Source organism: Salmo salar, chromosome 16 (genome assembly GCF_965601325.2).
Source record: "Salmo salar chromosome 16, fSalSal1, whole genome shotgun sequence".
Classification (NCBI taxonomy): Eukaryota; Metazoa; Chordata; class Actinopteri; order Salmoniformes; family Salmonidae; genus Salmo; species Salmo salar.
The window spans coordinates 41,267,289-41,283,870 of NC_138306.1; the positions used below are offsets into that span (position 1 = coordinate 41,267,289).

At 43.1% G+C, this 16,582-nt stretch overlaps 1 protein-coding gene across 1 annotated transcript in view; it reads right to left on the bottom strand.

Moving 5' to 3' along the window:
• Positions 1 to 16,582, bottom strand: part of LOC106573567 (fibrillin-2) — a 112,626-nt gene that overhangs the window by 63,977 nt on the left and 32,067 nt on the right. The window contains exons 7-8 of the mRNA XM_014148716.3: positions 12,087 to 12,284; positions 444 to 569 (exon numbers count right to left, since the gene is read on the bottom strand). Of these exons, the coding sequence (XP_014004191.3) occupies positions 444 to 569; positions 12,087 to 12,284 (324 nt within the window). The remainder of the gene's footprint in view (positions 1 to 443; positions 570 to 12,086; positions 12,285 to 16,582) is intronic.

Consider the following 16,582-nt stretch of genomic DNA (forward strand, 5'->3'; position numbering starts at 1 on the left):
CCTTGCAAAGTGCCTCAGCCTGCCTGTCTTCATTATGCATTGTTTAAATTCCACCCAACAACACATAACAATGCGACCCCTAACCGGAGTGTGTGTGTGTGTGTGTGTGTGTGTGTGTGTGTGTTTCCATATCAGTGACCAGATAACCACAGAAGCTAATCGCCACTGACTGTCTGGCAAAAGTATTCAAAACACTGATAGTAGTGCATAACAAAACCCCGCCAAAAAAGCACAACAATGGATCTATGCTCACAATTCAAAATCCTTCCTCTAATTCTTAACTGAGGCACTGAGTTCAGTTAGCTAAGCCTACTTAAATTACGACCAATAAGTTTTCCATTACATGAATTCACTGTAAGTAATACATTCCAGTTTGTTATATAATGTGTATAATAATATGGTATTACCACAGGGGTTAAGTGAGAGAGCTGTGTGTGACTTACCGTCGCACTTGTGGCTGGTGTCACTCTGGCGATGGCCCGCGGGACATTTACACTCATAGGAGCCCACTGTGTTGATACAGTTACCTCCTGCACACAGCCCGGGGATGGCCTGGCACTCATCCACGTCTAGAGAAGGGAGAGGGGGAGAGGGTGGGAAATTGAGGGAGAGAAAGAGAGGAAAAGAAAGAGAAGGGAGATAGGGATAGAGGGAGGGAAGGAGAATGGAGACCATTAGCACAAATAAGCAGCACTTAACATGAGTTGCTTTTAGAGATGCGGTTTAAGTACTCAGAATCTACTCTTAATGAGTGAAGAATCTCCAAAAGATTTACTGCCCACCCACTAACCTTGAATCAGATGGAGTCTATAAATGTGGTTGAAAAAATGTGGATTTTAAGCTCTGTGATATACAGCGTCTTAGATTTGAAAGGGAAGTAGGTGTAAACATTACATTACAGTACCACAACCAATCATGATCGGTCATATGGCTAAAATACGTTTTTCAGGAGTTTTTGTTGCAGCATTAAAAACAGTTTAGAGGGGCACAGCAGGACAGAACAGGGGATATATTTTGGCACCGCCACCTAGGAACCAAGACCACTCCAGACTGTAGCCCTTGTTTGAGCAGGGCGTGGGTTCATGTACACGCATATTTTCTATCATGCTGTAAGTAAAGATGACAGAACTGTATGCGTAGGTTTCTGATTGGACAGTGGACACCGTAACCAGGAAACACAAAACAGTGTCTTCTTTAAACTGGCTTAATGAGAGGGAAAAGTCATTTATCACCTCATCTTCCTCCCCTCTTCACACATTTACACTTCGTTAGCTCACAGTCTGGCCATGATAGCCAGGAAGAGGTGTTGGTATCTCATCATCTTCAGTGGAAACACATTGACAGACCCCTCAGATGGTTAGTGTGTCTAGAGGGGTTTGTCTGGGTATGTGAATATGTGCTGAGACTGGTATGTGTCTGGATGGTATGAAGACATGGACATAGAAACACTATGTGTGGGCAGAGACGTGCACACACACACCTGGTCATCTAACTCTGCACCAGTCTCAGAGAGGGAAGTTGGCACGCCTTGCCAGTATCCAACCAAGCAACCAAGATTTATACCCCCCCTCTCTCTCTCACCACACACACACACACACAAACTCAGTCTGTTTCTAGTCATGTGAATACCTTCGACCTCTATTCCTTTTTAACAAAGCCTGAAAATGTGCTCTCATGTTGAGGAGTGCCGACTGCCAGCGGCGGCAAGAGCATCCAAACCCATGATGTCTGGAATGCTATCCTTACATTGGGATTCATGTGCATGTGTGCTTTGAACTGGTTCCAACAGGACTTTTCTCTGGGCCTTTCTTGAGATTAGGTGACTTCCTTGGTGTGTATACTGTATATAAAGGCAGACTGATAGAGGCTCAGTGAGAGAACGTGACTTTTCAGATAAAAAATACTTTAACAGAAAAGCTATCAGGAAGGAAGGATTTTATTAAGCTATAACTGTCATACAGTCACGTCTGTGGCCAGGTCTATTAATTTGGCAATAATTGTGTGTAATGAATGGGTTGACTCAGAGTTGAATGTACAATGTGTGCTGAATGTACAATGTGTGCTGTATTAACTTGAATCAGCTTTGGATATTTTAGGAATACTTTGGTTTTTGAAGTGTCTTAAGGACACATCTGAGGTATGATTTAGTTTGAGCATCAATTGTTTTCTTGCTTTTTGTCCTGTGGCCAAAGCGGACAAATTATCCACCGGGCACATACGTCAATTCAACGTCTATTCATGGTAATGACGTGGAAACAACATTGACTAAACCCCAAGGCGCTCGGTCACATTGGTAATTCAAAGGTGTGCAGAGTGAAGCTTGAAAGCCTAACTGCTGTTTCAGGATCGTATTTCTTTTTCAGTTGTTCAGTTTTTACAGCTATTTTTCATTAGCCTGTGTGCAAAAGCTTTTGTATAAAATGTGTCTCTAACCACACCTTACTGAGAACGTGTCAACACTCAACAGGCACTTTAGAGGACACTGCTGACTTGTAAAACGACTAACCACATCTAAAACTGACCTTACCTTAACCCTTACCTTAAACAAACCCTAACTTAATTATAAATAATTCTGAAATTAAATATCTGTCTGGAATGTAGCGAATGGAATGGCATCAAACACATGGAAACCACATGTTTGATGTATTTGATACCATTTAAGGTGCTACCATCCTCCTGTGGTATGTATGTGTCTAACAGAAGTGTTCTCTGAGGTCTCCCGAGTGGTGCAGTGGTCTAAGGCACTGCATCACAGTGCTACTGCCACTAGAGATCCTGGTTCAAGTCCAGGCTCTTTTGCAGCCGGCCGTGACCGGGACACCCATGCACAATAGGCCCAGTGTCATCTGGGTCAGGGGAGGGTTTGGCTGGCAGGGATGTCCTTCTCCCATTGTGCTCTAGCGACTCCTGTGGTGGGCTGGGTGAATGTATGCTGACATGGTTGCATGGTGTTGGCCCAGTGTCGTCTGAGTTTGGCCGGTGTAGACCGTCATTGTAGTAAATAAGAATTTGTTCTTAACTGACTTGCCTAGTTAAAATTTTTTTAAATGGGGCATTTTTTATTATATTTTAACTAGGCAAGTCAGTTAAGAACAAATTCTTATTTACAATGACGGTCTACACCGGCCAAACTCTGATGACGCTGGGCCAATTGTGCGCCGCCCTATGGGACTCCCAATCACGGCCGGTTGTGATATAGTCTGGATTCAAACCAGGTTGTCTGTAGTGACACCTCTAGCTGAGATGCAGTGCCTTAGACCACTGCAGCACTGTCTCAAGAAACAGTGCAGTTGCCTTGTGTTTCAGAGGATGCATGGCTCTCTACCTTCCCGAGTCCGTATGGGAGTTGCAGCAATGAAACAAGACTGTAACTACCAATTGGATACCACGAAAAATATATATATATATTTTTTTTTATATGAAATAAGAAGTGTTCTCCAAATGTCCCAGATATGTTAATATACAAATCTTATGCAATAGTGAGATTTTACACCAGTGCAGCAAACGAGTGGACTCTATCAAGTACTGTTGAAATCAATTTGATCTGTCTGTATACGATGACACGATGACACCTAGTGGTCTTATGGTTGATTTCTCCCTAACCATTCTTTTTATCTCCCCCTCGCTGTTCACTGTTTTTGTGATTTGGTAGGTCCCTGAAAACTGTCTTCACTTCTTTCCTGTGCCAGAACTACGAGCCAAATGTCAGAGGAATTGTGGACCAATATGCAATGTATTGAGAGATATTTTGTTGTATGCATTTTTTGCGTGACAGCAAGATGTATAGCTAGATCATCAAACTGTATTTTCTTTGCTATTTCTGCACAATAGTACTTATTAGGGCCTTGAATCTCATATACGGACCTCACTGTCACCACTGGTCATCTAGCTAGCCATGTAGCCAGCAGAGATGCATCCATTTCCATTGGACTAGACTAGAGCTTGCTAGCTAGATAGCTAACGCTGGCTATCATATGAACGTTAGCTAGCTAGCTAATGACGATACACCCTAGTCGTGGGTCTGCAAAATCAAGCAAATGGTACTGAACTCATGATAAAATAATGTTTTGACATTGTAATAGCTATTGCTGTTGTGATTGTTTGTTATTTCGCTTAGTGACATTGTGAATATCATCTTTTTGATATTTAACTCTGATTTATCTAGCTTTATCTAATCCGGTTTCGGTATGATGACTGGTCCCAAATTCCCACAAGACTTCCCACTAATGGATACGAAGCCTCAGAAATAAAAGATCCGGTCATGGATTAGGAGCCACTTCCTATTTAGAAACATATACATCCCGTTCTCAGCATCAATAAAACTCTCTCTATACTCTATCTTGTTAAGTGTGTTCAGGTGTGTTGGCCACACCCACTAATTGGCCACCAGGTTAATGAGTGTCTGTTTCCTTTGAAATGGGGTCTGTTTGAATAGACTGAAATAAACAGTTTTGTATGCGTAAAAAACATGGCATAGTAGCTACATCCTGGTGGCGCAGTTGACTAATTCCATGGATATAAAACAGAAGATTATAGGTTTGAATCTTACTGGTCACGAAAAAAGAAATGTGTTTGCATGGTTATTGCCTAAGAAAATAATTGTCCAAGTTTCCTATTTAAAAAAGTTAACCCCAAATAAGATAGCAGTCTTATTGAAAGTTTGAAGGATGTTATTTAAAAACTTCCAAATAACCTCAGAGTGTTAATAAAACCTCCCAGGAAAACCTTCAAAGAACGAGAGTAAAACATTCTCAGAACCTCCCTGCAACCTAAAAACAAACGTTCCAAGAACAGGAACATTTTCACTTCTGTTCTTAGAACGTTTAAAAAACATACAGTTTTACCAGTCAGGAAACGTATGGCTTCGTTCCTACAACCAACGTGAAACCAAAAACATGTTCCCACAACTCCCAAGGAACCAAATGTGCTAGCTGGTAAGTGTCCCCCTTTGTAAAACATTACATAAAGGCAATCCATTATCATGAGATGAAGGTGTTGGCTAGACATATCATATTAAAATCTCCACAAAGAGGAAGAGGCTCCAGTCCATGGAGGGTCGTTTGAACATTGCTGGGGGGTGAGACGCTGTGTTTCATAAGAGGGCACGCGACCTCTACACTCTTAGAAAAAAGGTGCTATCTAGAACCTTAACGTTTTTTTGGGCTGTCCCCATAGTAGAACCCTTTTTAGTTACAGGTAGAACCCCTTCTACAGAAGGGTTAATTCTACCTGGAACACAAAAGGGTTCTACCTGGAGCTAAACATGGTTCTCCTATAGGGACAGCCAAAGAACCCTTTTGGAACTGTTTTTGTTAAGAGTGTACATGTCATCTACTGATACAGCCTCACTGCTTCATCTGGTTGGCCATTATGGAGCCTACCCACTGGGCACACCACGTCATTTTAACATGGAAATGTGGGTAATATTTGGTTGACATGTTGATCAATGAGATTCCAACCTTTATTCACACGCTCAAAAAGACAGCCAGAAGTTTGTTGAATTACCAATGTGTTATCACTATGCTTTCAACCACAACAAAGCACAAAGTTCAAATGGGAATACAATGTCAGATATGTTGTATTTCTACATGTTATCACTGTTTTATCTAATAGCACAACCAAATGACTTGGATTGCCGTTGAGATTACATTAAACGTACATAGTGCAAGTGATCAATGTTGTTCAATATTGTGCGCAGACTGTGAAGCTCTCCTCAGACCTGAAACCTTTGCATCTTGATGTAACAACCGTCGTCAAGAATGGACCAAGGCGCAGCAGGTATGTGGATACTCATGTTTTTTAATTTAAAAAAAAGGAGTAAAGTATCCACTGGACAAAAACAATAAAGACGACAGCAGCAGTCTTGCAGGCACATACAACGCAGTGCAAGGACAACTACCCACAATCCCAAAGAAAAACACGCCCTTCTATATAGGTCTCCCAATCAAAGGCAACTCAACACACCTGCCTTCAATTGGGAGTCCAATCCCCAACACAAACCCTTAACATACAAAAAACCTGCCACATCCTGACCAAAACTGATACAATACCTCCCTCTGCTGGTCAGGACGTGACACTTGAACATAAGAAGACATTTACAGTTACATTAGGCAAACCTCAAAATGAGGCCAAATGACCAATTTAAGGTTGAATAACTACTGTTACATTAATTTGTAAGCCTTCATTTTATTTTTTTATTTTTATTTACCGTATTACAAAAAGATTATTGAATTGTGTTTGGTTGACAACGCAACCAAATATATATTTATCTGAGCCACTGAAAGTTTGATTAGCTTTAGTCTTATTCTTAAACTTTTTCTGGTTGAGATGGATATGTGAATCCAACATATAAATGATTTGTGGATACACAATTCCAGTTTGTCTACAAATTAATAATTGATATGTTAGGGGGAGTGATGAGCTCTACAGCAGAGTCTCACAACTCAATCGCTGGTTGAAAACTGTTTTCTGCCCCTCCCAAAAGATAGAATTTGTAGATAATTGGCCCTCTTTCTGGGACTCACCCACAAACAGGACCAAGCCTGGCCTGTTGAGGAGTGACGGACTCCATCCTAGCTGGAGGGGTGCTCTCATCTTATCTACGAACATAGACAGGGCTCTAACTCCTCTAGCTCCACAATGAAATAGGGTGCAGGCCAGGCAGCAGGCTGTTAGCCAGCCTGCCAGCTTAGTGGAGTCTGCCACTAGCACAGTCAGCGTAGTCAGCTCAGCTTTCCCCATTGAGACCGTGTCTGTGCCTCGATCTAGGTTGGGCAAAATTAAAAATGGCGGTGTTCGCTTTAGCAATCTCACTAGTATAAAGACCTCCTCCATTCCTGCCATTATTGAAAGAGATTGTGATACCTCACATCTCAAAATTGGGTTACTTAATGTTAGATCCCTCACTTCCAAGGCAGTTATAGTCAATGAACTAATCACTGATAATAATCTTGATGTGATTGGCCTGACTGAAACATGGCTTAAGCCTGATGAATTTACTGTGTTAAATGAGGCCTCACCCCCTGGTTACACTAGTGACCATACCCCCCGTGCATCCGGCAAAGGCGGAGGTGTTGCTAACATTTACGATAGCAAATTTCAATTTCAATATGCAGTGTTCCTCACTGAGTTCCCTGAATTCCTATCGGATCTTGTAGTCATAGCAGATAATATTCAAATTTTTGGTGACTTTAACATTCACATGGAAAAGTCCACAGACCCACTACAAAAGGCTTTCGGAGCCATCATCGACTCAGTGGGTTTTGTCCAACATGTCTCTGGACCTACTCACTGCCACAGTCATACTCTGGACCTAGTTTTGTCCCATGGAATAAATGTTGTGGATCTTAATGTTTTCCCTCATAATCCTGGATTATCAGACCACCATTTTATTGCGTTTGCAATTGCAACAAATAATCTGCTCAGACCCCAACCAAGGAGCATTAAAAGTCGTGCTATAAATTCTCAGACAACCCAAAGATTCCTTGATGCCCTTCCAGACTGCCTCTGCCTACCCAAGGACGTCAGAGGACAAAAATCAGTTAACCACCTAACCGAGGAACTCAATTTAACCTTGCGCAATACCCTAGATGCAGTTGCACCCCTAAAAACTAAAAACATCTGTCATAAGAAACTAGCTCCCTGGTATACAGAAAATACACGAGCTCTGAAGCAAGCTTCCAGAAAATTGGAACGGAAATGGCGCCACACCAAACTGGAAGTCTTCCGACTAGCTTGGAAAGACAGTACCGTGCAGTATCGAAGAGCCCTCACTGCTGCTCGATCATCCTATTTTTCCAACTTAATTGAGGAAAATAAGAACAATCCGAAATTTCTTTTTGATACTGTCGCAAAGCTAACTAAAAAGCAGCCTTCGCAAATGGAGGATGGCTTTCACTTCAGCAGTAATACATTTATGAACTTCTTTGAGGAAAAGATCATGATCATTAGAAAGCAAATTACAGACTCCTCTTTAAATCTGGGTATTCCTCCAAAGCTCCATTGTCCTGAGTCTACACAACTCTGCCAGGACCTAGGATCAAGGGAGATAGTAAAGTGTTTTAGTACTATATCTCTTGACACAATGATGAAAATAATCATGGCCTCCAAACCCTCAAGCTGCATACTGGACCCTATTCCAACTAAACTACTGAAAGAGCTGCTTCCTGTGCTTGGCCCTCCTATGTTGAACATAATAAACGGCTCTCTATCCACCGGATGTGTACCAAGCTCACTAAAAGTGGCAGTAATAAAGCCTCTCTTGAAAAAGCCGAATCTTGATCCAGAAATTATAAAAAACTATCGGCCTATATCGAATCTTCCATTCCTCTCAAAATGTTTTGAAAAAGCTGTTGCACAGCAACTCACTGCCTTCCTGAAGACAAACAATGTATACGAAACGCTTCAGTCTGGTTTTAGACCCCATCATAGCACTGAGACTGCACTTGTGAAGGTGGTAAATGACCTTTTAATGACGTCAGACCGAGGCTCTGCATCTGTCCTCGTGCTCCTAGATCTTAGTGCCGCTTTTGATACCATCGATCACCACATTCTTTTGGAGAGATTGGAAACCCAAATTGGTCTACATGGACAAGTTCTGGCCTGGTTTAGATCTTATCTGTCGGAAAGATATCAGTTTGTCTCTGTGAATGGTTTGTCCTCTGACAAATCAATTGTAAATTTCGGTGTTCCTCAAGGTTCCGTTTTAGGACCACTATTGTTTTCACTATATATTTTACCTCTTGGGGATGTCATTCGAAAACATAATGTTAAATTTCACTGCTATGCGGACGACACACAGCTGTACATTTCAATGAAACATGGTGAAGCCCCAAAATTGCCCTCGCTAGAAGCCTGTGTTTCGGACATAAAGAAGTGGATGGCTGCAAACTTTCTACTTTTAAACTCGGACAAAACAGAGATGCTTGTTCTAGGTCCCAAGAAACAAAGAGATCTTCTGTTGAATCTGACAATAATCTGGATGGTTGTACAGTCGTCTCAAATAAAACTGTGAAGGACCTCGGCGTTACTCTGGACCCTGATCTCTCTTTTGAAGAACATATCAAGACTGTTTCAAGGACAGCTTTTTTCCATCTACGTAACATTGCAAAAATCAGAAACTTTCTGTCCAAAAATGACGCAGAAAAATTAATCCATGCTTTTGTTACTTCTAGGCTGGACTACTGCAATGCTCTACTTTCCGGCTACCCGGATAAAGCACTAAATAAACTTCAGTTAGTGCTAAATACGGCTGCTAGAATCCTGACTAAAAAAAATTTAAAATTAAAAAACCAAAACATTTGATCATATTACTCCAGTGCTAGCCTCCCTACACTGGCTTCCTGTTAAGGCAAGGGCTGATTTCAAGGTTTTACTGCTAACCTACAAAGCATTACATGGGCTTGCTCCTACCTATCTTTCCGATTTGGTCCTGCCGTACATACCTACACGTACGCTACGGTCACAAGACGCAGGCCTCCTAATTGTCCCTAGAATTTCTAAGCAAACGGCTGGAGGTAGGGCTTTCTCCTATAGAGCTCCATTTTTATGGAATGGTCTGCCTACCAATGTGAGAGACGCAGACTCAGTCTCAACCTTTAAGTCTTTACTGAAGACTTATCTCTTCAGTAGGTCCTATGATTAAGTATAGTCTGGCCCAGGAGTGTGAAGGTGAACGGAAAGGCTGGAGCAACGAACCGCCCTTGCTGTCTCTGCCTTGCCGGTTCCCCTCTTTCCACTGGGATTCTCTGCCTCTAACCCTTTTACAGGGGCTGAGTCACTGGCTTACTGGTGTTCTTCCATGCCGTCCATGGGAGGGGTGCGTCACTTGAGTGGGTTGAGTCACTGACGTGGTCTTCCTGTCTGGGTTGGTGCCCCCCCTTGGGTTGTGCCATGGCGGAGATCGTTGTGGGCTATACTCGGCCTTGTCTTAGGACGGTAAGTTGGTGGTTGGAGACATCCCTCTAGTGGTGTGGGGGCTGTGCTTTGGCAAAGTGGGTGGGGTTATATCCTGCCTGTTTGGCCCTGTCCGGGGGTATCATCGGATGGGGCCACAGTGTCTTCTGATCCCTCCTGTCTCAGCCTCCAGTATTTATGCTGCAGTAGTTTATGTGTCGGGGGGCTAGGGTCAGTCTGTTACATCTGGAGTATTTCTCTTGTCTTATCCGGTGTCCTGTGTGAATTTAAATATGCTCTCTCTAATTCTCTCTTTCTCTCTTTCTGTCTTTCTCTCGGAGGACCTGAGCCCTAGGACCATGCCTCAGGACTACCTGGTATGATGACTCCTTGCTGTCCCCAGTCCACCTGGCCGTGCTGCTGCTCCAGTTTCAACTGTTCTGCCTGCGGCTATGGAACCCTGACCTGTTCACCGGACGTGCTTGTTGCACCCTCGACAACTACTATGATTATTATTATTTGACCATGCTGGTCATTTATGAACATTTTAACATTTTAACATCTTGACCATGTTCTGTTATAATATCCACCCTGCACAGCCAGAAGAGGACTGGCCACCCCTCATAGCCTGGTTCCTCTCTAGGTTTCTTCCTAGGTTTTTGGCCTTTCTAGGGAGTTTTTCCTAGGGAGTTTTTCCTAGCCACCGTTCTTCTTTCACATGCTTTGCTTGCTGTTTGGGGTTTTAGGCTGGGTTTCTGTACAGCACTTTGAGATATCAGCTGATGTACGAAGGGCTATATAAAAATAAATTTGATTGATTGATATGCTGGATTTACGCTTCCATTTAAACCAAAAATCTAATTGAAATAATAGGACCTAATCCAATCAAACTTTAAATAAAGTTTAGTCTTATTCTTGCACTTTTAATGTTGTTTTAGTTGGAGACGTGAATCCAACATATCATTTGTTAATATGCTATGTACTGTATTGCAAAAAGTGATAATGAATTGTGTTTGGTTGTCAACAAATTCCAGTTTGTCTGGAAATTAATCATTTATATGTTGGATTCACGTCTCCATCTCAACCAAGAATCAAAGTTAAAGAATTTACTTTTTGGTTGAGATTTTTGGTTGAGATGGAGACGTGAATCCATCATATTAATGATTAACTTGATGAACCCCTAGGCCTATATGTATTGTCTATTTTTAGTTGAACCCTGGGTTGAACTGAAACAATAGCTGTTGATGACTTTGCAAATGCTATATAGGCCTAAATAGTATCATTGATGATTTATGATTTATAAAGTATGGTCACTTTTATTTTCTCTGTTAAACCTACCCTTTGTAATGACTTCGATAGCAACAGTGAATATATTTAGTTACTAAGAAGTCTTCAATAATCATTCTCACGATAGCACATTGGTAGTAGTCAGGGACAAATAGAAAAGCTAAGTAAGGCAGGGCTTGGTAAAAACCCTGGATGAGAGACCAAATGAATAGCTGTAGATCAACTCTCCAGTAGGAGATTGTTTGTTTTTTTTATAGCGGATATAACACTGATTGGAGTGTGATATAACACTGAAGGTCTGATGTTGTTTCAAATGTACAAACTCAACAACTTTTATACAAGGTGATGACAATCATGTGGTTGAAATTTCACCCTCAAAACAACCGTTTTTCAAATCCAATGTTTTTTCCACGTAGATTACACGTCACAATACGCTGACAAATAATGTTGAAACCCAGTGGGTAGTGTGGAGGCAGGGAGGGGCCAGACAATGAAGAGAGAGAGGACAGCCTGTATTTACACAGACACTGGCCTGGATCTGCTGCTGGAATGTTGATGAAGGAAGGTGAACTTCAGTTCATGTGGCGATGAAATGAGAACTCCTTCTCTCTTTCTCTGGCTTTGATGTGTATCTCAGCTCTCGCTTTCTCTCCCTATCTCTCTGTGTGTGTGTGTGTGTGTGTGTGTGTGTGTGTGTGTTGGTCTCTCTGTATGGGTGGTGGTTGCAGGCTGCAGGAGTTTGGTTGCTGATGGTGACAGATTAAGTAATGGTTACAGTGCTCGTGATGAGGAGGGTGAGTGTGTTTGTGCGTGACTCACTTGTTGAGTTTATTAGACTGAAAATCATCCAGGTGTGTTTATATGCAAGTGTAAAAATGCAATGTGTGTGTGTCTGTGCGTCTTACCCTGGCACGCTCCACTGCGGATGTTGGGGATGAAGCCTCGGCGACAGGGGTGAGGCTGGGCAGGGCACATCTCACAGGGGTGTCCCCATGCCCGTCCGATGGTGGCACAGCACAGGGTCTTGGTGCACACAATGCCACTCAGCTGGCCCTGGCACATCTGATTGTTTACCTGCGTAAAGCAGGGCCCGGTCCGGTAGTCTGGAGGGAGAGAAGGAGAAGGGGAAAGGGGGATACCTAGTCAGTTGTACAACTGAATGCATTCAACTGAAATGTGTCTTCCGTATTTACCCCAACCCCTCTGAATCAGAGAGGTGCGGAGGGCTGCCTTAAGAGAGAGAGTCAGCTATTTTCTTGTTTTACTTCTTCAAAATGGCCTTCTGAATGTTCTGTATAACTGAAAGCCAAGTCTATTTCACACTTCTGCTAGCTCCGTTTCATTGAATTTGAAGTGTTATTGAAAAATATAAATATACACTAAATATATAAGAACACCCTTTAGCAGACTTTAAATGTTGCAGTAGGAGATATTGGGGCCTAAGAGAGAGCAGGCACTGTCTGGGTGAATTCATTTACCTCCCTCGTCTTTAACCTATTGGACTAAATGAACGCTGCTGCTCATTCCTGGTTAGAGACTTTGGTCTGGAAATGCATTGAAAAGTGGATTCTCCTATTCATTTGTCTAATGAGATAACTATATAATGGGAGACCCATTTAGTGCTGGTTCCCATCAACAACAACCTTCCCATGACAAACATTCTCGGTCCAGCCTCAGGTCTGAAGCTGGTCTAAAGGTCTGGTGGACCGTGGTGAAGCTATCACGACCGTACCAACAACATTTGAAACCTCTCGGACTGTACTGTACTAACACAGATACAGTGTGTCACTGTGTGGAAACAAAGTAATTACAAGAACACAATGTCCTCAGACTTCAATGGCCACCTTGCTGCGCTGCTCTCCAGGCAACGACCGCAGCGACATAATCTTGTTAACCGCACTTCACGAATCAAACACAATGAACTCATGCTGAAACCATTTGAGCAATATGATTTCCATTCAATCGCACGTAATAAAACTCAAACGGGCCTAATGATGGCTTCTGGTGTGGTGGAAAGGCCTTATTAACTCCAGTAGTGGCGCCAAAGCTAATGCAGCATTCATTAGAGGTACTGTAGATGGAGAATGAAATAGAATACAGTGTCTGAGAGGGGCTGTCAGGAGGAATGTAACTAACATAAACCCTGGAGAAGTGGTTTAAGTTGATTCTCTTGAGTTCTAAAGGAGATGTACAGAGAGATAGGGCAGCTTATTGTGGTAGCGCTGATCTTATAACTTCCTGGTGCAACTAAAATAAAGGTCAATCACAGCCAGCCCAGACTGAAAATGAGAGAGACAGAGAGAAAATAGATCAAAGCCAGCAGAAAGAGTGAGAGAAAGAGAGAGGACAGAGCTCCCAGCAACTTCCAACTGTCCCCTCTCCTCTCCTGCTCACACCCATGACCTGACAATCTGGCCTGGACAAGATTGTCCCCCTCCCAGTGGCAGAGACCCACTGCGGTGATCACCGCCATCTGGGCTTGATTAATCTGGCCTGGTCGGGCCTGGTCCAGATGTGTCCATTGGGAACTCTGAATAACTCTGGACTACATCCACAACCCCCCACTAACTAACAAACACTGCCTCTCCTCTTCTCCCAGTCAACACCACATTAAAAACGAATGTAAATCAGAATACTCACACTAATGCTGGACTCATATGGTCCAATCCTTTATGTTCGTCATGCTTTGATCTGGTTTTGAGCTAATCTGGTTTTGATCTAATCAACGATTTCAGTACACTCTTAGAAAAAAGGGTTCCAAAAGGGTTCTGCGGCTGTCCCCATAGGATAAGCTTTTTTGGTTCCAGGTAAAACTTTTTGGGGTTCCATGTAGTACCCTTTGTGGAAAGGGTTCTTCATGGAACCTAACAGGGTTCTACCTGGAACCAAAAGGGTTCTTCAAAGAGATCTCTTGGGGACAGCCGAAGAACCCTTTTTGGTTCTAGATAGCACCTTTTTTTCTAAGAGTGTAGAACTTAGTGGTGGAAATGAGCGAGGACCAATGACCTTTATTGAGAGCTACAGTATAGGGAAGCTGTTCATGCAAAAGGTATGAGATGACTTGGAAGGGAGACATTTAAATTTAAAGAAAGAAAGAAAGAAAGAAAGAAAGAAAGAAAGAAAGAAAGAAAGAAAGAGAGAAAGAAAGAAAGAAAGAGAGAAAGAAAGTGAAAGCTGGGGATTTATCCCTGTCCGGCTGCCATTCCTTTGATCAGCAGTGAGGCCCTGAAAGTGAGGAGGCGCCTGGGCTTTCCCATGGCCAAACCTTTCAGAAGAGCTTTAGTCGACTGCTGGAGGCTGCAGCCAAGTTCAGCAGAGCCCTGTCTGTCTGTGTGCAAACGCCCACCAAGCCAGGCCAAACAAAAGACTGGAGCGATCAGAGAGTTCGCTCTTTTAATGGACTGAATAACAATTGCCACGCCAAGGTCTCTATGTCTCAACGCCACAAGATCCGACTGACTCAGAACCAGACAGGCAGGCCATGCAAGAGGCCATGCAAGAGTGTGTGTGTGTGTGTGTGTGTGGACTACGATCAAGGAACATGAACATTCCAGGGCCAGAAGAGTTAGGAAAGGGAATGGGGTATAGGAGGTACTGGCAGAAGTCCACAACATTCAGCAATTTGGTCTGATTACAGTTCAAATTGCTCGATAGATCAAAACCATTCACCGGAACCTCGTCGTCTGTATCCTGCTTTTCACCAACACGCCTCCATATTTAGTCACATCTGTATCCTTTCCAGGTATCTGCAGTTTCCTACACATTCTCCCAATGATATGAGCATTCTGAACTATATGTGTGTGTGTGTGTGTGTGTGTGTGTGTGTGTGTGTGTGTGTGTGTGTGTGTGTGTGTGTGTGTGTGTGTGTGTGTGTGTGTGTGTGTGTGTGTGTGTGTGTGTGTGTGTTCATGAATGTGTTTGTGGCTACTTTTGTATGTGTGCACGCATCTAAACTCCTCAAATGTGTGTATAGTAGCTACACTATATATACAAAAGTATGTGGACACCCCTTCAAATGAGTGGATTTGGCTATTTCAGCCACACCCGTTGCTGAAAAAAAATCGAGCACACAGCCATGCAATCTCCATAGACAAACATTGGCAGTAGAATGGCCTTACTGAGGAGCTCAGTGACTTTCAGCGTGGCACCGTCATAGGATGCCACCTTTCCAACAAGTCACTTCGTCAAATTTCGGACCTGCTAGAGCTGCTCCAGTCAACTGTAAGTGCTGTTATTGTGAAGTAGAAACGTCTAGGAGAAACAACGGCTCAGCTGCAAAGTGGTAGGCCACACAAGCTCACAGAACGGGACGGCCGAGTGCTTAAGCGCATTGTGCGTAAAAATCGTCTGTCCTCGGTTGCAACACTCACTACTGAGTTACAAACTGCCTCTGGAAGCAACATCAGCACAAGAACTGTTCATCGGGAGCTTCATGAAATGGGTTTCCATAGCCGAGCAGCCGCACACAAGCCTAAGATCACCATGCGCAATGCCAAGGGTCAGCTGGAGTGGTGTAAAGCTCACCGCCATTTGTCTCTGGAGCAATGGAAACACATTCTCTGGAATGATTAGTCACGCTTCACCATCACACTTTACGAATCTGAGTTTGGCGGTTTCCAGGAAAACGCCACCTGCCCAAATGCATAGTGCCAACTGTAAAGTTTGGCGGAGGAGGAATAATGGTTTGGAGCCGTTTTTCATGGTTCAGGCTCCTTAGTTCCAGTGAAGGGAAATCTTAACGCTACAGCATACAATGACATTCTAGATGATTCTGTGCTTCCAACTTCGTAGCAACAGTTTGGGGAAGGCTCTTTCCTGTTTCAGCATGACAATGCCCCGTGCACAAAGCAAGGTCCATACAGAAATGGTTTGTCGAGATCGGTGTGGAAGAACTTGACTGGCCTGCACAGAGTCCTGACCTCAACCCCATCGAAAAGCTCTTGTGGCTGAATGGAAGCAAGTCCCTGCAGCAATGTTCCAACATCTAGTGGAAAACATTCCCAGAAGAGTGAGGCTGTTATAGCAACAAAGAGGGGACCAACTCCATATTAATGCCCATGATTGTGGAATGAGATGTTTGACGAGCAGGTGTCCACATACACTGTGGTGTTTCTGTTACTGTTATGAACAGCATTATCAACAGCCCTTAAATCTACTTCCCCTTCAGCTTAATGGCTCTAAGAGGCTGAACCCTTCCTTACGACACTCACCCAAACGTGATGATACGCTAGAATGCTTCCCTGTGTAACCCCTGCTTTGAGACTGTGGGAGGTTTGGGGAAAGTGAGAGAGATAAGCTTAAACGCAGGATAACAATCTCTCTCCAGTGATATAAAATGTGCTTTTGGCACCAGAAAGCTGTGTTGCCTGACTGCTAAGTTAATGGATAGCATTCTTTAAAG